The sequence below is a fragment of the Platalea leucorodia genome (assembly GCF_965183815.1).
Source record: "Platalea leucorodia genome assembly, chromosome: 8".
Classification (NCBI taxonomy): Eukaryota; Metazoa; Chordata; class Aves; order Pelecaniformes; family Threskiornithidae; genus Platalea; species Platalea leucorodia.
In genome coordinates this window covers 51,852,382-51,877,162 of record NC_138830.1, presented here as the reverse complement: position 1 = coordinate 51,877,162, position 24,781 = coordinate 51,852,382, and the positions used below count along the sequence as shown (strand labels likewise).

The 24,781-nt window shown below is 37.6% G+C and overlaps 1 protein-coding gene across 1 annotated transcript in view; it reads right to left on the bottom strand.

The window, feature by feature from the left end:
- Positions 1-5,000: 5,000 nt before the first annotated feature.
- Positions 5,001-24,781, bottom strand: part of CDYL2 (chromodomain Y like 2) — a 61,279-nt gene continuing 41,498 nt past the window's right edge. The window contains exons 4-7 of the mRNA XM_082319469.1: positions 17,586-17,758; positions 12,683-12,893; positions 11,800-11,943; positions 5,001-9,521 (exon numbers count right to left, since the gene is read on the bottom strand). Coding sequence (XP_082175595.1) covers positions 9,363-9,521; positions 11,800-11,943; positions 12,683-12,893; positions 17,586-17,758 — 687 coding nt within the window. The 3' untranslated portion in view covers positions 5,001-9,362. The remainder of the gene's footprint in view (positions 9,522-11,799; positions 11,944-12,682; positions 12,894-17,585; positions 17,759-24,781) is intronic.

Sequence of the window (24,781 nt, the reverse complement as noted above, 5' to 3'; positions counted from 1 at the left end):
TAATTTAAAAATGATTTAGGAAATCTCATGATTTCATCAAATACTCTGCAAGAACACTGTGAAGCAAAGTAGCATGCACAGATACTCCTTTGGGAATATGACAGATCATTTGAACTGTATTTTCATTAGGAAAATGTACTCCTTTTTATATCTGTGCAAGTATGTAGTATTATAGATTCTAATGCTCTCATGAAACCCTTCTGCACTCAGCCTTGCCAGGTTTATCAGTGGGATTTTTGTCAGAGTGAGGATCACAGGACTGGACTGATACATGTTCATGAACGTCTTTCTCATCAGTTTGCTGATTGCTGTTTTCCTAAGCATTTCTCCTAATTTAAAATTTGAGAGCTTTTGTAAGTTGGAGAATTGGGATGACTGCCTGTACTAATGGAGAAAAGATTCCAGTAATTTTTTTCTTTTTATGGAGTGTTTTCATTCTATTCATACGAAAAGTGTTCTCTGGAGCGAGGGTTAAATGCATTCTTGACACTTGATTCCCTACCCTGCCTGCTGACTCACCATTTTGTTGGCACACAGCCATGGTACGGTTGGGGAGTGTGTTTACCAAGTGCTTGAATCGCAAATGGAGTGCTGTTGGATTTTCTCGTACTTGAAATGGTTGGGAAAAGTTTTAGCCTTTCAAATCAGCTATATCGCAGCCTACTTTAAAGCTCAGTTTAAACTTTCAATAGATTTTTAGAGAAAGTGGATTTATTTAAGAAACGTCATTTAGAGAGGGGCAGTGTCTTTGTGTTCTATCTAGTTACAGCCATGTATGGAAGATGAATCCTACCAGGTCAAATGCATCTTGGGATATTTCTTTCCAACTGGCATCACATTAGCATCTGGGAAAATAAGTCTATATCTGTTTTATCCTGTTACATGTAAATACATGACAGATATAATGTCCTGTTTTTCTGGTCTGATTAAGCTAGGCACAGCGTGGTGCTGGGGATGGTACGGGTATTACGATCACCTTGTCCGTTGCTTTTTTCACATGGGCCTGGTGGCTGGCATAAGGAACTTGCAGGTTGCTTTATAGTTAATAACTTACGTCATTGCTTCAGATGTCATTCCAGGGAGCAGCCCTGTGCAGAGGAGTGATGAAGGGTCATTGTGGCAGGAGAACCCACAGAGGGCTGGACCACTGATATTATTGAGGCTTGCTTTCAGCAATAAAGGGGGGATCAGGGTCGAGCAACTGTCGACTCCAAACCCCGCACTCCAACCAGTGGGCATGCTGCTGCTGATCAGCAAAGCCGTGCTCGTCTGACCTTTACCCTTGAAACAGCAGGGAATCCCTCGGCAGCTCAGCTGGCAGGAGTTTTGAGTTGTTGCTCATTATGAGCCTAATGGGCAAAAAGTGGACTTGGAGGGAATTGTTTGCCAGAGTCTGAGTCCCTGACAAACAACTCGCTGCAGCTGCATACAAAATAAACAAATGAGAAGCTAAGATAATGCAGATCTTGAATAATTAGGCATGGGAAGAGTTTTATGTGAAAGCCTTTATCCATTTAATGAACCTCTTGTAGAAAGTGAATACCCTAGAGCCTGGTAGGCAGCATATGTAATCGCTAACCAGAAAGCTGGAAGGACAACAGTATGAAATTGCTGATCTTTTTGGAGTAGTAGAAATTGTAGCACTTATTTAACGACACATCAGAAACACATTTCTGGAGGACTGTGAATAACTCACTTCTAGGTGATAGTAATTAACTTAATCCTAACAAGTCAAGATTGCCACTTAGTGTTTAAATCATTTTTCGTTATGATTTTTCGAAACTCTAATGTTAGATGCAGATTTTTATCTACCACCTTAGGAGGCAGTGGCAGTTCAATAGCCCCTGTTTCAAACATGACTCTTAATTGCAAAGAGCATTTTCACTTTTCTCTTGATAGTTGTTCACAAACATATTTCTGTCTATGACCAATGTATAAAATAAGTTTCACAGATGTTAGGTAGTCATCCAGAATCCAAGTTGATAAATGTGACTGAAGAGTTGAGGAAGGTTAAAACACAGCAGAGCATGCCTTTCTACTAACAAGAGTCGGTGATAAAGTTGAAATGTTGAATTTTATTCAAAATTTCTTAGATGCTGCTGTTAAATTTTGAACTAAAGATATGGAACCCCACCTCCTGTGCTAATTATGTCTTTCTGATCAGTGCCACATTATTTTTCAAAGAAGATAATGACAAGATATTCCCTGTACTATTGGGGTGAATGAGTTTGCTGTGGTATCTGTCAATCACTGGGGTTGACCTAGGAGCAGCTGACGTCAGTAGGAGGATCTCCACTGATGTTGGTGGGTTTTGTCTTAGATCTGCTGAATTTGCTCAAGTGACACCAGTGCCAGGAAGCGATAAAAGAAAGGTGATACAGTTTAGCTTAGAGTTTTAAAGTTAGGCGCTGGCTTTACTGATTTCTGCCCAATGTGGTTCGTGTATTGTGGGGAAAGCATTGTGGAGGCTTAAGTTACAGGTTTTCTTTGGGGTCATGCCACTCCATTTTTGCTAGGAATGGGACATGAAGTCACATTGACGGTACTGTATCTGTCACATACAGACCTCAGGTGCTAATGACCTGTCCTGGAGGGAGGATATTTGCTTATTACATGGAAATTTACTGAAGGACAGGTGAAATTGTAATTGCTAGGATTGTTCCTGACTCATTAAGTAGCATTACAATTTTTCTGACAAGAATTTGATAAGGATGACCTTCTGTAAATTATGGCATGATAAAAACTGTTGTAGTGCTTAAGATAATTAAAATCTACCACTCCCCACCCAACCTCCCAACAATTAGGGCTGCTTTCTAATAACATATAGCTGGAGATTATATATATGTTTATGTGTGTAACCAGTTTGTAGTAGAGACTTAGTTCTTACACTAGTAGAGATTTTGTATAAAACTCTTCATTGTTTCTTGTGCATTTCTGGTCTTTGCTTCATCCTCTGTGTGAATTAATTTATTCCCTACTAAATGATAAACTTTCCTTTTCCTGAAATGAAAATTCCCTTCGTTCTCCTATAGTAGTTTTGACAGTTCCAGGTGAAAATTATTGTGTCAAGCCAGGTGGACTTAATAATTGGAATTCAACAAAGTTCTAAATGGTTCTATTTTTATTATACATCTGTAATGAGCAAATTTTGTAAAACCAAGGAAAGCATATAAATTAAAGCAAAGTGGTGCTAGCACAATTCAAATGGTTTGAATTCTAGAGCGGGTTGTTACTCCGGCTTTCTTAGTAATTTGAAACTCTCTCCATGCTATGCCTGTAGGTTGGCTTTGAGGATAAGTCAGACATCAGAGTCATGAACAGATGCGTTACGTTTTATTAAATTTTATAATCTTCTGAGGGGGTTTAATGAAAAATAAGGCACCAGGGAGGAGTGAATTCCCGAAGTTAATAGGCCCAGAATTTCACCCTCTGACTTTTTTCTCCTCAACCAAACTGCCCCCTAGTCTGACTTCTGAGACTTGATTTGCTTTGAACTCCCCCAGTCTTTCAGATCATGTCCTTCTGGTTTTCTCACGTGCTTCCATTTGCTGTTCATTTCAAAACCTCTCCTTGTTCTTTCCATATGCAATATTGTTTCTGTCTGTTACTGAAAACTCAAAATGAGACATGGCATGTCTTAGTTTATGTAGAGCTTTGACCTGTTTGAGTACTTTTTATATCTTAAGTGGGATTAATACCTGCCTGTTCTTTTCTACGTGCAGTTCATAGACTAGTCTTTTGTGTGCTTAAATTTGTAGACCTTCTTTATATACGCTTAGTGGGTTCCTCTTCCATATAGTTTGTTGGTATGTTAATTTACAGCGAGAAGGACTAACATTTATCTTGGTTTAAAAAACCTTGACTTATAATATTTGGATGGATTTTTTAATTTGAAATAATTTTTGCTTTCTTTTAAAAATGAGTTATTTAAAATGAAATTCAGATGTTGGCAAGCTGTTAAGACCAAAACTTAACAATAAAACTGTTTGTTAGACAAGAAAGGTGTCATACTTTGTTCATCATGTGCACGTTGCTTAGTCCAGTGCAAGCTACGATAAGTTAATTCCTGACAAGAGTCACCGTAATAAATAATTGGATTTGTTGATGGTGAAACAAGACTAAATTGCTCAATCCTCTGCTCTAAATAGCTGACCACAGTTTTTACTAACAGTCTCTGTCAGTTTAAAGCTAACTGATATAATTGCTAGAACATAATTGTTGTCCTTTGAATCAAGTGTAGGTCATTTTTTTCAGACCTTGTTGTATAGGTGGTTTGGGTATCACTGTCTCCCTGTAAAAATATTCTTCCTTTTCTGCCTCAGGCAGAAGTAATTCACAGTTACTCTTCTAATCATAGGAGATACGTGATTGGAAACAGTATTCATAGATGCTACAGCCAAACGATCACCTTGTATACGAGAGACCCCATGGAAGGATTGCAGGCTGTAACCACATAGGAGGACCACAGGGTGATCCAGCTTCACACTGCACCAGGGGGTTCTGGGCTGAATCTTGGCCTCCCTGGCAAATACCACTTCAAAATCAAATTTCCTCATGTGGAGCCGAAATACTGTATGCAGTAGTAGGTTCTGGGCAGATATGCTTTAGGTGACGTGCACATACCAAATAGTGGAAGTGATAATGGTGGAGAAGGTGTCCTAGAAGTAAGACAGTTCTTGGCGATTTTCTTGCATTTGATCATGAAATGATAAATGAGATGGATCATGATGAATGATTTCAGAGAGCTCTTATTGCAGTGTCTTTTAGTGCCTTGGTTTTTGCAGTTTGGGAAAAAAGTTGTTTTAAGTTTAATTTCTCTTTTAAAAAGCCTGCTGTACGCCTGCTTTCTTTTAAAAGGCAGGAGTCCATGAATAGCTTTATCATATATAATACAAGGGTCTGTAGTTGCTGCTTATCACATTCACCCTGATTATGTAAAACTGAAAACCACTGCATTCCGATGAAGTTTCAATGTTTTTATTCAAAGCAGCTTCTCACAATGTATAAATACTGCATATTAACACACATGAAAAATACAACTTCTAAGGCACCCAGAAATGTGTCCATACACTAGTTACAGGACCATCAACAAATAAATTGTGTACAATTTGATCTAGACAGTCAATATTTGATATATCAGAGGATACAAGTCCCTCATTACTGTACCAGTTTCAGAAAATATTTACAACACTGTGACATAGGGGTGCCTGTACCCTTATAATATTATAATATGTACTCATCATTACAAATATTAGAAACTGTTTTAGTCTGTTCCATGGCGTTCTGACAAAATAACTTAAGGGCCTAATTTGCAAAGTTCTACAATTAATTATTTGTGCAAGTTCTGAAAATAAATTTACATTGACATAATTTGTGAATTTTTGGTTCTTTGCTTCATCTCAGAGGTTTGGTAATAAGCCTTACCAATAGACATGCCATCCTAGCTGAACGTCACTCCTTTCCCAATAGGTCAGTGGATACATCTTTTCCCCTTACACTTGAGGTGGATGAGAATGCAGTGTTTGTAGCAGAAAGAGACTATTTGATCTTCAGTACAAATGTCAAACTAGTTCACTGGCGAAGGAACTAATGCTTTGTTAGAATAATGCAATTCTTTGGTCCTTTGTTTTTATGGAAGGCATAGTATTTTTATTCACTAAAAATTGAAATCCTGTCTGTGAGTAAGCAAGCTAGTGAATGACTTTCAGTGTAGTATTTAAAGTAGCAGTAAAGAGATTTAATATGGCTTAAAACATACGGTTAATTGGGCAGACACAGATAACACATCTAGGATACCGAGTACCCAAATGTACTATGATTAAGATTGTCTATAAGTCTCTTATGTAAACTTCTTTAGTGTCTCCTAAAGAGCGCTGGCTTTAGCCAGATTTGACTTTTATAGACCCAGCCACACAAAGCCTGAGATTAAACTACTGTGGTTGGGAGCACAAATGCACAGTTTATATATAACAAAGCCCATGCTGACAAGTCTACCTATGTTGTTCAAAAGAAACAACCCGTATTATCCTTTTCACAAGAAAAACTTAAGGCCCTGTACTCTGATTTGCTAACTTTCTTACAGCAATTATTTGGGGAAGTCCTTAGTGCTACATAAGCAATTATGTAGCTTTAAAGATTTCTTGTACCTAATGGTAAGGCTTATTCACAAATGCAATACATTTATAAATTACATTTAAAACTGTAAAGGCTGGCAAAATAATTAAAAAAAACCCAACAAAACAAAAACAAACCCCAACCAAAACTGTCTGTTTATCCCTAACATTAAAAGAGCATTTTATTCTAATGAAAAACTATTGGCACAAAACCATTATATTATAGATTAAAAGAACAGTTAATAGTAGTGAAAAAGATTGCCTAAAACGCATACCCTAACCTACCACAGAAATATAAAAGTTTATATTCTGAAAATATATACTGTATTAAAGTTTGTAAGCTTATTCATTTAAACAGAAATGTACTGAAATAGTAAACTAAGCAACACTTATCTACAGCAAAAATATACATGCAGGACAACACAAAATAAATTGCTTACCTTTAATATCTACAAATGCAAAACTGTAGATTTTTAAAGATTGTACAAAACAATTTACACAAGAATAAAATAACATACTTAACAACAAATTGCATTTATAATCTTAAATACTGTGAATATTAGTAAAGGTACCCAGACTAATATGTACAGTACATCTAGATATCTGAATACCTAGTAAGGACAGAAACACAAGAGAAAATTGATTCTGATCTTTAAATACTGGAAAAGAAGCTTTTGACGTTATTACTCTTTATTGAAGGGAAAATAGATTCCATGAAAACTAGATTGTAACTGTATAGATATGAATAATTAAAAATGTTAACTATGGTTAGCGCTTGCTTTAATGGAAAAATAATTATAGAAAATGTATTTCAACCATTCCTTTGTCATAAAAAATGCTAAGATACAGATATCTGAAAATTCAGATGAAATGATGCAGTTTAAAGGTCTAACAACTTACGATTCTTCTCTGTCTGAAAATCTCATATGGAAAGCATACCTTCACATTGCTGAGCAATTTTTCTATATTTATCTACAAAAAACAAGCATAGTATTGAAATAAACTTTCTAGTATCTTATTAACACATGACTAGGAGTTATGGCTCTCTGGACGGGAATAAAGGAAATCAAGGAAATTGAGGAATCATGGTGCTTTCCATTGCTTTCTTTTTTTTTTTCTGAAGTCGTATGCTGGAGGCCGCGATTGTGCAAACACGTATGGATGTGAGTGGTTTTCACTTGAGGAATCCCTCTGATTTGAATGGGACTGCCCTGCCGGTGAGGGGTCCCCTGCGCACCCGGGCGAGCAGGGGGTCCCGCGGCCTCCGTCCAGCCAAGTCTTGGCGCATGCGCTCTGCGGCGTTGCTGGCAGGTTGTGGAAATAAGCATCGCTATGAAACAAGTGGTGCATCTGTCGCTTCAAATAGTTACTGAAAGCGTTCTGTTTCAGACATTTAAAAATAAGTTACTTCTTTTGATAAGTTTTTTTTTTGAGAACATTTAAAACAGGCTAATTAGAAGCCAGATTTTGTCTTTTCAATGAAGACTTTCCATGATAACTTCTGCCTTTAGGATAATGATTTCCTTAAAATTCAGTGATACAATTAGGCCATAGAAACAGCACTTTTAATTATTTGTGGGGGGAAAAAAGTTATATTTGTGTGTTGAAGGCTACTGTTTACTATAATCACCCGTTCATTAACTTTACAAAGGCTTTGTTGAAACTCTTCACGGAAATACTGGGAGGGAGAAAACCTAGCAGCCTCATTTGCAGAGGTTTAAACCATGATGAAGTCACTGAGCTCAAGGATGGAGAGCAAGTGCACAAATTACAAAGCAAACAAATGTGCAAAGCTTCTGCTTCAAGAGGTTTTAATTTGGGCATACTAAAATGGCAGGTGAAGTCACAGAGCATGCTTGTGTCATTTCCATATTAATTGCCTTACTAGCAAGAAAGAACTGAGAGAGATCCAGTGTTCAGAAGTCAGTCAGTGTCACTGAAAAGTACTAGGATCACATTCTAAATTAGCAGATTGGATTTTTGTCATTTATTGTGGACTGCTTTTATGGATAGCCATAAGTTCTTGTAACAGGTGGTGGGGTGGCCAGATGTGGAGAGCTGGGAAAAGCAAAACAAAACCTTTCCCTCCACTTAGTTCAATACCTAGCACCTTGTATAAACTGTTGGCCCACACCCAAAGGCCTCCAGAGCAGAAATTTTCTCACACCTGAGGAATCAGGCAACTAGACTAAGGCTCATAAGGGTTTGCTTTTAGACTTCAGGCCGGAAGGGGATGGTTAAACCTGAAAAACAGTACGATGCCACAGAACGGCACCACTCACCCTGTTACTGACATCCGGCTAACAGGGATATAGTAAACTTAAATAAAGCATCTTGTTGGCAAGCCCTTCAATGCTCCTCAAGAAGGCAGAAAGTGAAGGGAGACTTAGGGGGAACGCACTGTTTCAGAATCCACTTTTTTTTCCCTTAACCCTGGCAAATGAATCTATTCATACATGTTTTGTACAATTTTGCACATAGAGGAGCATGCACGTGGCTGTTTCTTTTACTGCCCACAGCATTCTGTGTGTTTTCTACATATTCTTTGCTTTTCTACACAATTCGCTGCTAAAAATGTGTTTGCATTCTTCATGTGATGCCATTAATTCAGTCAAGGGAAGTATGAAAATAAGATCTGTGATCAATAAACAGCTGGATATGAACACAAAATAAATAAGTTAAATAAATTCAACAAAGAAAAAAATCCTAGTAGTTTTTGTAAAACTAACTTTACATATTATACATATAAATTATCAGATTTTTCCATTACACTGTTAGAACTTCAAAAAAATAATTAAGATATTTCTAAAGTATGGTGTTTGCGTCTACAAAATACCGTGCTGTCCCAGTTTTTAGATTGAGCCCTCTATGTCAGCCCAGCTGCGTTGCAACAGCAAGAATAAGTTAAGAAGGACAGACAAAAATAATCATTACAGATGGTGTGCCTTATTGGGCCTCAGTGGTGCTTCTCAGCACATGGAATGTATACTTTTATCTGGATGAGCATGTGAAAGATGCAGCCCTCTGTAGAGATTATGTGCACTGAACAAGCCTGCCTACATCTCGGTTACACAAAATCAAACCAGCTACAAGCAGCTGTGTAGCTCACAAGGAAATCGACACAACCATATGTATTAGGATACACTGTCACAAATTCCTCAATGATGCATTGCCTCTGCTTTTCAAACACAGGTAATGTTTGACTCTGTTCACAAGTGGAGCATTTTCTCTTCAAGTTAGGCCAAGACATCAGACTTCATAAATTTTGTCTTGCAAGTAGCTGAATAATGAATCCAGTCCTTTGGAAGAACTCCACAGCTGTTTTAACATCTGACACTCTTTCTCATTCACATCTTCAAGTCCGGATTTCAGGAAGCTCCGCACGAGACATTTGGACTCTTCCAATACCTAAAGCCAAAATACCACTCAGCATTTTAGTTGGAATCTGACAAAATTATTACGGATAATGGCACGAACAGCATTTTTACACTACTGACTCTGTTTTACAATCTAAATAACTCCTTTGGGCACAGAAATTAGATCTGATTTACAGCCATAACTCCACTTGCTGATAGTCAGCATTTTTAAGAATTAAGGACTTCTGAGGTTTATGCCTTAGTGCCAACATTTTTAAAAGCAATGAGGGATTCTGAAGTACCTTAGTTTATTGAAGGTCTGCCATGAAGCACTAGAAGGAGCTGAACTCCCTCCTGTTGAAAATGTGACCCCTTGAAATGAAAATGTGTGAGGCATGATATATTGGCTACTTGTTTTCTTGAAGGTAGTCTTTAAGGTTATAGGGGTTGGAAACCCAAATGTGGACGTCCGCCATCTTTAACAATTTTCCCTTGTGCATCATTTCCTTATCAAAACAGAAATGAAGAGGAAAGGGCCTTTCCTGCAAATACCTTTTTAAGTCTATTTACTTACATTTTTATAGAAATGAAATATTTTATAAAAGAAGGGTGTTAAGCAAAACAAGCACCCTCTGACTGTGTTCTGGAGTTAGATTTGCTTAGCATATACAACCAGTCATAAAAAATCACCTAAGGTTTTTACAATGGAAAGCCCAACCTCAAGCCCTTGGGAATCGCTCTATGTTCTTAAAGGCATGAACAGCAGGTCCATGGTTGCTCCTGTAGTTCAGCTCCTTTTTCCCAGACGCATTTTTAGACAGATTGGGATTGCCTTCTTTAAAATTCTTTTTGACATATATAACACCAGTATGTATCTCACAAGGAACCCAATTAGTCAAACAAAACCATTAATAATTCATTGACTTTTGGGGGGCAGAAGACTTAATGTAAACTAATACAGTGTTTATGGTAAGGCAGACATACACTCTCCACTCAGCTTTGTCAGCACCTACATACTAAGCCCAGTTTCTGTCTTACACTGCTATTCCAACATAGTATTTCTCTTTAACTCAAGTAAATGGTGTTAACTGCAATTCGCGGGGCCTGTGTGGGTTTTTTTTTGGTCTGTTTGTGACCAAGTATCTGCAGTGAACTTGGATGCGCTCATCATATGCATTGTTTTTGTGACTTCAGCCTGATTTGCATTTAGGATCTCAGAGAGTAAATCTAGTCTTTGACGGTTTTAACTCTCGTCTTTGTCCACAAGTTAGCACCAGTCTTCCTAACAGGTCTCAAGAGAAAATATCATTGGCAGCCAATAACGGTGATGGAAGGAAGAATTCTTCACAGTAAGGTCCAGAGGTTTCCTGAACTCATATAATACATGCTATATCAGCATGATCAAATAAGCTTATGCTACATTTCCAGAGTTTCATTCTGAATGTCTTTCGTGAGTTCTAATCTACACTTCATTTAATTAAAAATCTCCCGTGTCTCTACCTTCTCTTTTACAACAGATCTTTTAAATGAAACCAAGGGATGCTAAGACAGTTTCAGGCATAGGAAGTATAGCAAGAAACCGAAACAATTTGCACTTTAGTTAGTGCAGTCTTATTGCAGCCAGTGTCACTTTCTTTACTGCATTTTTTTTAAACAAAGATGTGCCCAGAATAGGAGTGTATCTGCCTGAAGGGAAAAAAAACCTTAGGAAGTAAAAATAGGAAAGGATTTTCTTTCAACTTTTATGTACACAAGAGGGAAGTTATAATACACTGTGACCAGACTGCGTTCAGATCCCTCTGTGTCTGGATCTCACCTCTCCTTTACAGCAGAGGTTAGCTGGCACTATCCTACCCTTCTGGTGCACTGTGTAGAACATTTTGCAGAGTCAGGAACTACGCAGGTGCAGAAAAGAAGGCAGAGTCAGCTGAATCATAGTAGGCCAGGACAACGTGAAAGGCAAATATATTTTCTTACTGGCCCTACAGAGATTTCCCAGTACAGTTGTATAGTTTCAGACTCTTCCACCTTCATGAAGGAAACCTATGCTAAAATCCCCTTCCAAAATCTGAGGCAAGGAGGTTCCACTCATACTGAATAAATGTGAAGATGGGGAAACAACCCTCCCTGCCACTGAAAAATGGGAAACTCCACGAGCTCGCTGATCCCTATCCGGATTCTTATTAGCCCTCTTCTAACAACAGATCTGTTGTTAGCCCTCTTCCACAGGTATGGTTGTGGAAACTGAGGACCTACCACGTGACGAGCCTTGGGAGCACACCTTGCCTGCGTGAAATGTAATGTAATCACAAAAGAGCTTGATTTCTTACCACTGCACTGCAGGATGCCATTTCTTTCACTCGCAGCATCACTTCTTGGCTAAATGTTGTTGGCCAAAATACTTGTGACACTAGTCCTCTGCTGCAGGCTTCCTGTGCTGTCAGCTTTCTTCCACAGAACAACATTTCATTTGCCTGCGAAACCAAAAGATTACTTGTGATCTTGGGTTATAATTCCCTTAAAAAAATTTCCATACTTGCCTGCTATTTTCAAGATTAAATTTACGAATGGTCTCCTGTATCTTTCCATACTGCAAAACACTTAAAAAGGAGTTTTGGTAGCTATTTAAGGATTGTGCAGGTGGCCAGAGCACAGCATGGGCTTCATTTAAGAGAAATGTGCTGGCATGCATGATGAATCTGTATTGCTGATTTTACAAGAGTAACTGTCAGTGATACAGTGATACTGTGCCAAGAGTCATGGAACCTAGTATGAGAGACTTTGTGGGGCAAATTCTGCTTTGTTATACTGGTAAAAACTAAGCAACCTTACTGGAATTAGTATAGATGATTGTCTTTAGAGAGCAGAGAGCGCTATCTTGCTCTGTTACTGCACAATCCTAACACGATACAGACAAAGCCTCTGCAACATCATTCTGCTAATGCATTTCTTCCCTTTTCTACCATGATCTTGACAATCTTTGCTTTTTCAACCTGTGTTCAATCTTTCTTGTGTACAGTGTGTGTAATATATTGAATTCCGAGGTCATTTGGTGATAAGAAATTGGTAGGGATTAGATGAACTTTCCACAGATTTCATTTCTGTTCATGACAATTAAGAGAAACAGTTGTTTTCTCTTTTACGTTTTAAAGAGAGAAAGAAGAGCATGAATGTAAGAAAGGTTCATCAGCAATTTGAGGTGGAAAACCTTACCAGTGCAACACCCAGAATTTGTGGGAATGTGTATGATGAGCAGCCAGCTGGAGTGAGTCGGATTGTTGCATATGGTGTCTGAAACCATGCCTTCTCACTTGCCCAAACGATATCACATAGTGGTAAAATAGAAGCTCCTAGCCCAAGAGCAGGGCCGTTGATAGCAACCACAATTGGCTTCTTAAATTGAATAAAAGCTTTTACAAAATCCCTAAAATAAAAAATAAAAGAAAAATCTTGAATACAGAAGTAACACTTACTTAGATAAATACCCAAGCTTAAAGTACTTAATCTGAAAACAAATTAGAACCACAGATGAACGCAATAAATGCCATGGCCCAGTTTTATGAGGTCAGAATTGCAAGATACTTCCTAGTTTGCACATGGAAAATTTTGCTCATATTTAGTTATTTAATCTTCCTGAGTACCTGGGATATTAAATAATTTCATATATGTTGTATATGAACTGATTAATTGGAATGCACCAACTGTTGTACTTTTTGCAGAATGGTTTGGTTAGGTTAGGTTTAGTTTTACTTCTGGACCAGTAACTCATGAGTTTGTACACATAGCGCTTCTCAGTTTGCTCCACAATGGCTAGTATGGATTCTGACGATCTGGTTTGGCTAACTTGATGAACATATTGTAGTGTGAAAGACAAGAAACTCATAGGTGGATTGCTGAATATTTATTTTTTTCAAAAAGTTCTCTTAAGATCCTACGTCAAAGGTTGCTGCAAGTCCCATCAGTGGATTGGGAGATATTAAACGTTTATGGCACACCAGCGGAAAGAACGAGACCCACAAAGGGGAGTCAGATAGAGAGAGAAATGTTTGAACAGGGAAAGAACTAGGTGAGTGATCTGTTGGGTCTTCATTGCAAACGTCTTCGGGAAAGACATAACAAAGCAGATGCCCTTGCCTGCCTACAACAGTAATGTGAAGTGATGGGAAATAATGGGGAAGTAAATGTGATCGGATTCATCTGGATGAATGAACTAGAACATGTTAAATTCTGTGCAATGAGGAGATATTTTAAATAAATTACCTACCAGCAACTGTGGAAAGACATCTGTTGAACGGAACAGCCTATACACCAGTTAGGAAAAAGCATGAATGTAATTGTGGGCAAATTATGGGCTCTAGCAGCTCAGTGCACAGCAGGTATATGGAGGCAAACAAGATGCTCAGTTTCTTTAGAAAAGAGACATGTATAAATCAAATTCGAAACAAAAGAGGAGATTCTGCTCCTGCACTGGGTATTTATTAGACCCAGAGTGCATCCTTGCTCACAGATTTTAGGAAAGAACATTTTGTCAAATGTGCCCTTTTGATGAGTTGCAGCTCTCCCACTGAGGTCAAAAAGACCTAGACTTCAGTATCTGAGAACAGGAGGTGTGCCTTGCAGGTCAGAGTGCCGATTTGGCAAAAAATGGAAAACATACCAAAGGTAAGTATTTTACTGGACTGAAGTGCAAGGGCATTGGCTATATTTTAAATGAAAACGAAGAGTCTGAGGTGAGCCAGCATTAAATGTTCAATGAATGAGTTCTGTTTTCCAGGCTGGCTAGTAAAGAGTTGATTTTTTGACCTTGGGAAAATAGAGACTCATGGGAATTGATGCAGCTCTGTTCACACAGTGAGTAACAGAAGATCAGAGGCAAGACAAAGAGAGTGAAATAAGGAACATCATATTCGTCTGTTCAAGACCCATTTCTTTCTAGAAGATAGCAGGGTTAAGGAGAGTTGTGGTTCATTTTTGTTTGCAGAAGCAATGCTGTTACCTTATCTCGTTATTTCTTCGGTTGTTTATGGCTGAGTAATGACTGTGGATCACTGCACCTGAGTGAGTCCAAAGTTTTGAGAACCTTAGTATTTAAGCAAGTAAGCCTTCCAAGTAGGACTAGAGATGGGAACAGGGATGTGATGAATGATAGGCAAAATGAACAAACTATGGATAAATGGTGGCAGCAGATCTGAGGACCATGTGGCAGCAGAAAAAAACTGTTGTGGAGAAAAGCAGGAAGCATGTGGTGATAAATGGGACTGGAAGTGAATATGGAAAAGCAGTTCGGGATGTGGAGAGGAAATGGTTAGTTGATGGGGAGGAAGAACAAAGCAGAACACATTAATGGAGGGGAAGAGTTGAAGGAAATGTGAAATCCTCATATGAGTAAGCAAGGAAGGGAGGACCTGGAGATGGGGAGAGAGTGGACCAGAACACTGAGAAGACACAATGACCCTCTGTCATGAGGGAAGGATGGGGAGCACAGAGGATGGTACAATGGATGGATATGGAACACGCCACCTATAGGATGGAGTGGGAGGCTGCAATACTGGGAGCTTACGAGGGGAACAAATGCCTGCATTTGGTCTACAGAAGCTGCAGTGTCCAGCACTGCACTTATCTGTGTTCCCTGTTTGGTACATTGTTTATTTCGGTGAGTTGTCTTTGTACCCAAACCTGGCATGTTTCTACCTCTTCAAACCATACTGTTCACAGATGTAGTTTCTGGGCTAGAAGATACTTGTTTCAATTCAAGGCAGTCTTTGAAAAGGACTTAAAGTTGTAACTGTTGTTGCACAGTAGAGCCAGAAGCTCAAAGATAGGAAACTGTCACATGCAGAAGGCTTTTGGTTTTGCTAGAGGATATCTAGGAAGTTGACCATCAGATAAATTTTGGGATGCTCAGATACCTCCGCATTGTTGCAGAGGTCTTGCTGCAGGTCAGGGCTCATAAGTACATCAAGGCTATAAAGAAGTGGAACAAGTAAAGCCGTCCTTCTTTGTTTTCTTCTGAGCACACCCAGAATTTTATATGTTTATATGATGCCCGAGTGATGATGTGAGACTGATGCTGGGAATGGCTTCCAGGCAGTCTTTTGATTGCAGGGCTGTGTAGGCCACATATGCACAGCTGCAGTGCAGTCTGTCTGTCCACCTTCTCCCTGCTCCAGGAGTGCAATGCCGGACACACGTCTGGATGATGGCAGCTCAGGCTGATGGATCTGTGTTCAGTACCTGGAGAGAAGCTACAGTGCCACACATCTGTGAGTTGCAAGCCCCAAAGGCAGTGGATGAGGACAGGGGCCAAATGAATAAATCATTCATGTGAGATGAGACTTGATGGGTATTTAAAGTTCAGTTTTAACTTGTGATCAGTATACGAGATCCATACTTTAGAAAGTGGAAACACACAGTAATCAAGATTTTAATTCCATTTTGATACAAGTCTAACTTGATGTAGTAGTGGAAGCAGAGATCCATTACTGTGTTTTAGGACACCCTAACCATTGAAAAAGCAAAGTGTACATTTTTTTCTACTCTTATTACAGTATATTTTCCATGAGTTGAGTCCTTTGTTCACAGAAAGCACAGAGTGCGCTAAATGGAAAACGTATTGTTTCCAGAAGTACAATAAAAATCTATTTCCAGTGGGCCTGAAGCCGACATTCTTGACAAGGAGAAGTACATTGTACCAGTATTTCAAGAATATTCTGTGAGTCCAAGGATGGAAAAACTGAGTATCATAGTCTGGCTTATACTCATTTAAGTGTTGAATTGATAAGTATACCTGTATATTAAATGTGTGTAGATAAATGTATACATATATAACAATACGTATCTACACAATATTTAGATGAATAATATTAAATTTGTATCTTCTAATGGAGTGTGAGTGTGCCTGTGTTTTCAAACAAGAATAGTGATTTTCTTCCCTCATGTTTTATTTGGTTCCATGTTATTAAAAATCCCTCACATCATTAAAAAAAGAAAAAAATTCGGATGTGTCCTTCAAAGTTTTTTTCAGTTTTTAAATATCACTACATGATATTCAAGCATAGCTAGAGTCTTAAAAACACATAATAATTTATTATATTTAAGAAGTACATTTTAAATTCTTTCAAAATAATTACTGCTTTGAGAATTTCCAAAGTATTAAACTGAGAATCCAAACTGATCTGCAGTAGTTGTAACCAAGATAATTGGTGATTAATACATGTCATGCAGTAACTAAACCTGATCTTATGTTATATTAATATATCCAAAATATAGATCTGTTGCAGAACAAATTCTTTAATATTCCTTCATAGAACTGTTGCATAAAGTTTTAAAGCTCTCAGAAGCATAATATTTATTTGTAGGAAGTGGGGGAGAAAAAAAAGGGACCAAACCCTCTCCTGGTATAGACTGGTGAAATATCATTGGCTTTAGTGGAGTAATGTTGATTTATACTGGAAGATCTGCCAAATAAGTATAAAGTATACCTCGTGGATAACGGAAATATTTGGTGATGTATTGTGCAGATTGATTTGTAGACTGCGTGTCATAAGCCCTGGATTTCTATTAAGGTAATGTGATACATATAAGGAAAGTCACATTTTAGTTATGAAAATAAAACTACATTTACATATATATTAAGTAATTTAAGTTTAAGAAAAAGAATGGAGACCCTTCTAATAAGGTTCTGAAATACAGTGGCAGACTGCTATTTCAACAGAATATGAGTAAGCCATGGATTCCCACTTGTACTGAAATTCATTAAAATGATGAACATTAAAACAAGTAAAATATCTGCCTTTCAGGAACCGCTTTAGAACATGAAGCAATAGCTAATTTGGAAAAACAACAACAAAGTTGTATTTGAATTTGGAGGAATGATTTGAAATATTAAATACAGAGAATTGGAATGAATAAATCCCTATGGATATTAGCACCAGAATAAACGTGCTTTCTTTTCTAATAAGGAAAGGTCCAAGGTTCTTCTTACTAAACAAATTTGTAGGACTATAATTAGAATGCAATCAACACTTAAATATACAACACTTTTGGACCTGATAAATATCTTTATAATCACACACTGCATTTCATAATTTAGAGATCATAGGTAAGCTTGGGTCACCTTATAGCTTCTGCAATCCTAGTGCTTTCCTTTCTTCTGTCATTGGATAACCTGCCAATTAAATATGAGTAATCTAGGCCACTACAGAATACACTTCCCACTGCGCTGAGAAGTAAGAGTTTACTGTCATCAGCTGATGCATTGCACAATGCTCTCCGAACTTCCTTCATGATCTGTGGATAAAGAAAAGTAAACAATTCGACATGCATGCCGTTTCAATATCATTTCCCTAGTTTTACAAACCTTATTGATTTTGAGAGACTTAAATTTTGGGCACTATTAATACTTACATCAATTATATAAATTTATATAATTTTAATATACTTAGAATGATAACACTGAGAGTTTACAAAATATTTTATATTTGGAAGTGCTTTGTTGATGCTTACTAATTCAAAGAGTTTTTAGGACTTGGCTGTTCTTTGCTTATTCTATGGGAAATTCTAGCCAGCTTATGCTATTTGATTGCAATTTAATAGTTTCAAATATAACTTTTTTATATTTTTGTCGTGTATATTCAGTGTACATCACTGTATCCTCAGTAACACGGTTATCACAACAATAGCCTATTAACCTCAACAGGTTGTAAGCAAAATCTATAAACCCCAGTTTTCAGTTCTTCAACTACTTTGGTTTATATGACTTCAACCAGAGCAAAGCAGGACAAGAGGACATCACATACATCAACATGACAAAGATATTATTCATTTTTCTGTGGTCAGTGATATTGTTAAACTCTACAAAAGTTAGAGCAAAAAAGTCACTTGAAAGAGAGACATTTTGACTCTGATTTACAACTGGATCAAGCTATTAATTGCACCATAAATCAAACCTAATCAAAATCTGTATAGAATTGAGCGGCTGGTGTTGTAAGAAAATGGCCTTTCATCTGAGCAGAGAATTGTTTTTCTAATGATTTTTAAAAGGAAATATTATTTCATAAACTTCTGATGGGTAACTTCTTGTTTGGTCACAATTCTGCGTAGTTTGTAAGCTGTAATTGATTTCAGCCATTTCAGCTTCCCCTCTTCTCTTCAGTGATTCACTCCTCACTTCAAGGGCCATGATTGCATCTAGTGTGACACCTCCTATGCTTAAACATACTCATGTGTCCAAGTATTTCCTACAGACAGGGTCCTGTTGAGTCAAATTTTTCTCTTTTGTACTGGAAGATTTGCTGTTAGTGTAAATTTAGGTAAAAGATATCAAAATGTGGGTGGGGGATTAAATATGGTTTCCATGTGAGAGAAAACCAAGGTTTTTAGCTCATGATTATTTTGGTTCACTACTTTCTGTTTCCAAAAATTCTTTAGATCTCTGAAGTGCCTTATTTAAGAAATGTCCCTAAACACGGAACAGGAGGTTTGTTTATACCATTCTAGGCAGCCTTTTATTAGAAATCCTGTGGCTTGTGAGACCAAGCTTGAACTTGTATATTCGAACCATGCAGTGCAATGCTACCTGCCTGCTTTCCATATGTGTTTGCACAAAAACGATCGTGGTAACGATCTGAGACCGGGCTGCTGAGACCGGGACATGAGAAAGCAGGTGGTGAACTTCTGGATGCTTGACTTTTACAAGTGCACTTCAGAACGCCTGTCATACCGAGTATGTGACAGTGGGTGGAAGTGAAGTAATTAAAAGCAGCAGAATTTGGAAGTGTATTTGAAATTCTTGTGCAGGTACAAAAATGTCATCAGCGATTCTACAAGTACTGTTTATTCTGAGAGTCCCAGAGGCTGTCTCAGCCCTCAGTTGGTAAAAACAGAGCAAAACCGCACATTTTGTAAAGGGGAAACAAAGGAAAAAAACCCCTAAAACCTCTGTTCAAAGTTAAAAAAAGCAACTTTAAAAGGTGGTAGATGTTAGAATAAAAAAAGTTATGTATTTTGATTTTCCTAGTTCCACGTGAATGCAAGATTGCCCTCTTAGTTTATTTTAATGTTCTCAAAATCTGCTCTTTCTTAGGGAGGATGTATGAAGAATATCTGAGAATACCAGTCAAACATTTTTATATACAATGAGGAGTGTTGCTTTAAATATGATGCCACGATATGCTACTCCATTCAGCAAGTTTCTTTACTGCTTCCCTCCCTCCAGTGATATTTGCATATGTACCATCTCTTTGATGTTACCACTGCTATCCTTCAAACACATCATTACCATTACAAACCTGTCTCTTTTTTATCTTACCCCTCATTGATTTGGATGGCTAAAGCCATCTACAAGTATACCAAACTTCTGAGCAGAGGTTATACTATTTGTAGGAAAAACCAATCTATCTTGTGCTATTGCTGTTTTTTCAATGTTTTGGAGAGGGTGATATTAAAGGTCCGTTATTCGGAACTGATTTCTCAGATATAGTTGAAAAAAGAAGGCTTTGACAGTATTTTGGACAGTATTTTTGAGCAGGAGTGGAAATTTAGTTCCACTGCTCCACTAGTTTCTAGCAAAAGAAAACAGTATCATCAGAAACCAGGAAACCATCATGTATCGGTGTTTTCAGTCTCCAAAAAGTATTTTTTTAAAAAATATCTGTAAGTTAGTCATGAACGTTATCATCAAAAGGTGCTCGGAGGCTCAGTGGAATACACCAATGCCAGCAAAGTCAATTCTCACTCCCTTGTTTTATGCCATGATTCCTTTGCTGGCTCAGTCCAAAATTCACGTGGTCACCTTGTCGCTCAGGCTAGTTACAGCCCACCGGCTGCCCACTGTTGCTTCCGAATGCCTTGCCATCATGGCTTTCCTCATTGATTATCTGGGTATGGGTATTTCTCTACAGATGTTTATATGATTATAGGAAAGCTACTAGCAATAAAACACAGATAAAAAAGACGGTTTGTCTGTCGGGTTACAGAACTGTCTGTTAAACTGCAGTACCGTAAATGTAACTTTAGTTCAGAACTGCTGTCTGGTTTTAAGTACGTATTTCCATTTAATGCAGTAGTGGATTCAGTTTGCAAATATAGAGATACTACGTGTCTTTAGGTACCTTTCTTTGTCAGATTTCATATTCTTTTTCTCTCTGCCATGGTCCTTAAACCTTTCCTCATTTTGGTATGACTATGGCATTTGTCCAATTAAATTTTACTTTCTCTAGTGGACCAGATCTAATAATACTATTTGCAGGGCTCCATAGCAGTATTCTCCAGTTCCATGCTTTTTTTAATTAGCTTTTTTAATGGTCTTTTAGTTAATTTTCAGTTGTGGGGACAATATTTTTATTTGCATGCATTTGACTAAAATTTCTGAGGAAGTATTTACAAAACAGTATGAACCAGTTCTTTTGCTTATGAAAATCTATTGAATTATAAATTTAGGCCGGGCCTAATGCTTCACTTACTGTTTTATTGAAACCCATATACATAATAAAATTACCACTTTCTCAAAAGTTGCTTATTTTTTTAATCCTGTCAAGAAAATAAATTAGTTAGTTCTGTAATAGGACACCTTATATTGCAAAATAAACATAAGATGTTTAAAAACTTCATTACACTTCTAAGAGCTTATTTTAATGCCTGTCACTGGACGTAGGAAATCTTAAAAGCCATTTGGTGCCCTTTGCTTTCCATATTGCTTAAACTCTGGGGAAATCAGGAAGCTGGGAATTTATCACCGTAATTATACAAAGTATCTTGAACAGACGTCTCTTGTTCATATAAATAGAAGTACTAGTTTAAAACTTCTCTGAATCTCTAAGGATTCACTGTTGATAAAGGTAAATATTCTGTAAATATTACAGTAAATGAAAATTTTAAAGCCCTTCAGTTGTTCTTAGAACCTCTTCCACAATCGTACCTTTTTACCTAAATACACTTTTTCTTACTTACTGACTCTTTGTGCAAACAGATTCCGAGTCCTTTCTGTTTGATAAATTAAGGACTTAGGAACCTATAAGGCTGGCTTCAGGCAGAAGTACGGGCCAAAAAACCAATTATTTGTCTTTGTATGAGAGCAAAAATACAGATAACAGTAAACTTGTACCTGCCTTTTTTTTTTTTTTTTTTTTTTTTTTAAAGTCCGGAAAAGTCGTAAGTAAGGAAAAGTGAAGGCAAACCAGTGCTCCAAAATTCACCTGGTAGAAGTTCAAACCCTGTAATTCTCATGGCTAGAAATTTGAAACCCGATTATTTTGTATGAGAAGCATATTTGAGGTAGTTATATCATTCTTCAATGAAAACATTAGCTGTTTAGGGTATGCTTTGCTTTTAATTCGGGGGAATATTAATTCCTAGCTCTATTAATAGTGTAAAGTAAAACCAGTGGATGGATCCGTTTAATCTTCAGTTTGAAACAGAATTTGGATCCTTGAAATGTGCTGAGTTAAAACAGCAACATCATCACTGGAGAAGGAACTTCAGAAGCAGCAAAAGACCCGTGAGAGAAAATGCCGTAATGGAATTTATAATGATGAAATATTTTACATATCTATTTTAAAAATGAATTTTAAAAGTAGCAAGCCTAAGCCACTGAAATAAAAACAAGCTGTGCTGTTTCATGACACTGGCTTGGAAGTTTTATAAGGTCTTGTAAAACATAAGAAAGAATTTCTGTAGTGCCCTGAACATTTTGTAGAAAAAACTCAATTACTAGAGTGGCACTGAGCCAACTTCAATCAGTGCAAATGCTGCTGGAAGGAGCATCGGCACATTTCGTGCTAAAATCACCTGCACAAATCCACAGGTGTGATGTGGTTACCAAAAACATAGGATAAAGATTCAGGCAGACTTCTCTAAGCTTTTCTTTTCTTTTATTTTCTTTTTTTTTTTTTAAATAAATAAGTTCTTCATTATTTTAATTAAATTGGCATAAATAGCAGAGGCCAATGGTTGAACAAAACTATTAAATTTCATCTGAAGATTAAGATAAAGCACAAAGGGAAGCAGCGTTGTTTAGGGGTGAGAGTGATTTTGTATAAGCTTAATTTTATAATGATTGTGGGCAGTGCACACCTTTTCTTTTTTCCTTAACATAGATGGCCAAGAATAACCAGAGCACTTTTTAACCACACCAAGTAGGCCTGCTCTGTGTAAATTAATCATTTACTATTTGGCAAACATAATTTACTGAATGTCTAATAAAGCTTGACGTTAGTGTTTCTTTTGACAAAATGAAACACACTTTCTTCATTTTGTAGGAATTTTGTGTTTGTACTTTTTATTCACTGGTGATAAAAGGTGTCAAAACTGAAAATGTTGTAAATGTTCCTAAAATACTCTGTCAGTTTGTCTCAGCTATGGCTGTGGGTGACAAACTGTAGGGACAAGGCATTCAACATCTTCCTCCTTTCAGTTCCTTGGATTTTTGCTGTAATTGCCAGCAAGGATGTGGAATTGCCAATACTGGAGGTGCTGGATTTTGTGGTGTGAATGATCATGGGCTGCAGCCTGGACCGAGGCCAAAGAAGTCGTTTCATGTTTGCCAGCAAGCAGCCTTCAGAGAGCAAGAGCTTTCAATTGCTCTCAGCCTGGATGAGTTTTAAACAGACAATCGCAATGTGGAGAACTCATTACCTTGATTAATTCCTGCCCATCCAGATCCTGGTCAGTAGTGTAGTTTTCTAAAATGTATTTCCTGGTTTTCGAGTGAGCTTCAATAAAGGTTCTAGAAATAGTCTATGCGGGTGATGCAAGAAGAGGACTACTATTATATGATTATCATTTATTCTTCCACAGAGGTGGGTTCCCGGCATATTGAAAATTTTCAAAGAATGAAACAGATTGGCTTGGCAGACCTGAAGAGCCTGAATTAATTCACTGCTTAGAGCATTTGAACACTGCTGATGTGGAACAGCACAGCCAGCAACGTAAAGGTATGTCTGTTCAGCCTGAACATAGTAAGTCCTTGATTTCGTACTTTTTCAGGCCCTTGAGCTCTTTGTTTAAATTACCTGCAGTGTCAATTAGCAGTAATTAATACATGGATGGAATGATGGATTTGATGCAATCATCTAATGCGTTTTAAGGAATTAGTATTAAAAGCAGGTGTTTGGTGTTCTGTGTTAATTACCAAGATAGTCCTTTTAAATATTATATAGTTTAAAAACTAGGAGTCATAAATGTGTGTTTTAACTATTTAGTATCATTCTGTGTGTTAATGTCCATGTGCAGGTGTGCATTTGGGAAGGGGAGTCAAATTTAGAGCCCATCATACCTGCCAGTGGTTTTATCTGAAGCTCATTATAAGTAATTAATTTCAAAATTATTTGGTTTCTTATTGAATAAAATAATTCCTCAAAGCTACAATCTACTTTTCCCTCAAATGTTACTCAAACTGATATTTCGTACACTCTTATCTCAAAGTTACTGTATAAATCAGAGCTGCACTGGGGTGTCTGGAGGGTAGCGAAGGTAGAGATCTGCCACGCTGCGGGCAGCTCGCGGAGGAACTCAGCCTGCAGAATGCTCAGACAGGCAAAATTGGTGCTGGGAGGCAGCTCCTGTTGTTTCCTCTCTCATCTATGGTAACCCCTTTCCATCAGTCCGTTGCTGTCCATGTGGAACAGGGCTCCAGCGTGTCCTCTGCTCTCCAGGACATGCATCCTGATGCAGGCATTCACTGACACCCCGTTTGTTCAAGGCAGGCCAGGGCATTGCTGCCCACTATGCTGGGATTGCCGGGAATGGAAGGGAGAGCTGCTCAGCCCTTCCAGTGACCAATATATGTGCTGGAGTAGTATGAGCTACAAGTCCAAATGTATAACGTTTGGAACCAGGGAATTCATTAATATCATTTATATGTTGTATGACTTTATGAAATTCAGCTGAGAATAGAGCCCTTAATTGGTTAAGATTTCATAAATAAGGACTCATAAAGTGATTCAGAGGAAAAGCAATTGGCGATCAATATATACTTTTAGAATTACTGTTTCAGGATACAGCCTGAAATTCCTCTGTCTGCAACAACTGGAGCGCTATTTAAATTAATAAAATGAAAGAGACCAGATTTGTCCTAAGGATAGTAAATACCAGTAACTTCAACATGTGAACAACTGCATCACACAACTCCCTGCTGGAAATACCAATTCTGCCATTCCTTTCTTTACTTCTAATTTTCGGTTTCAGACATGTAAATTAGAAATTAATTTCCATTGCATTCTTTTTGATAGGAATCCCAAGTGTGAAAAAGTTAGATACATCTGAACTCCATATTTCTTTTTTACGATAATCAATTAGGATAAAAATACATAAAAT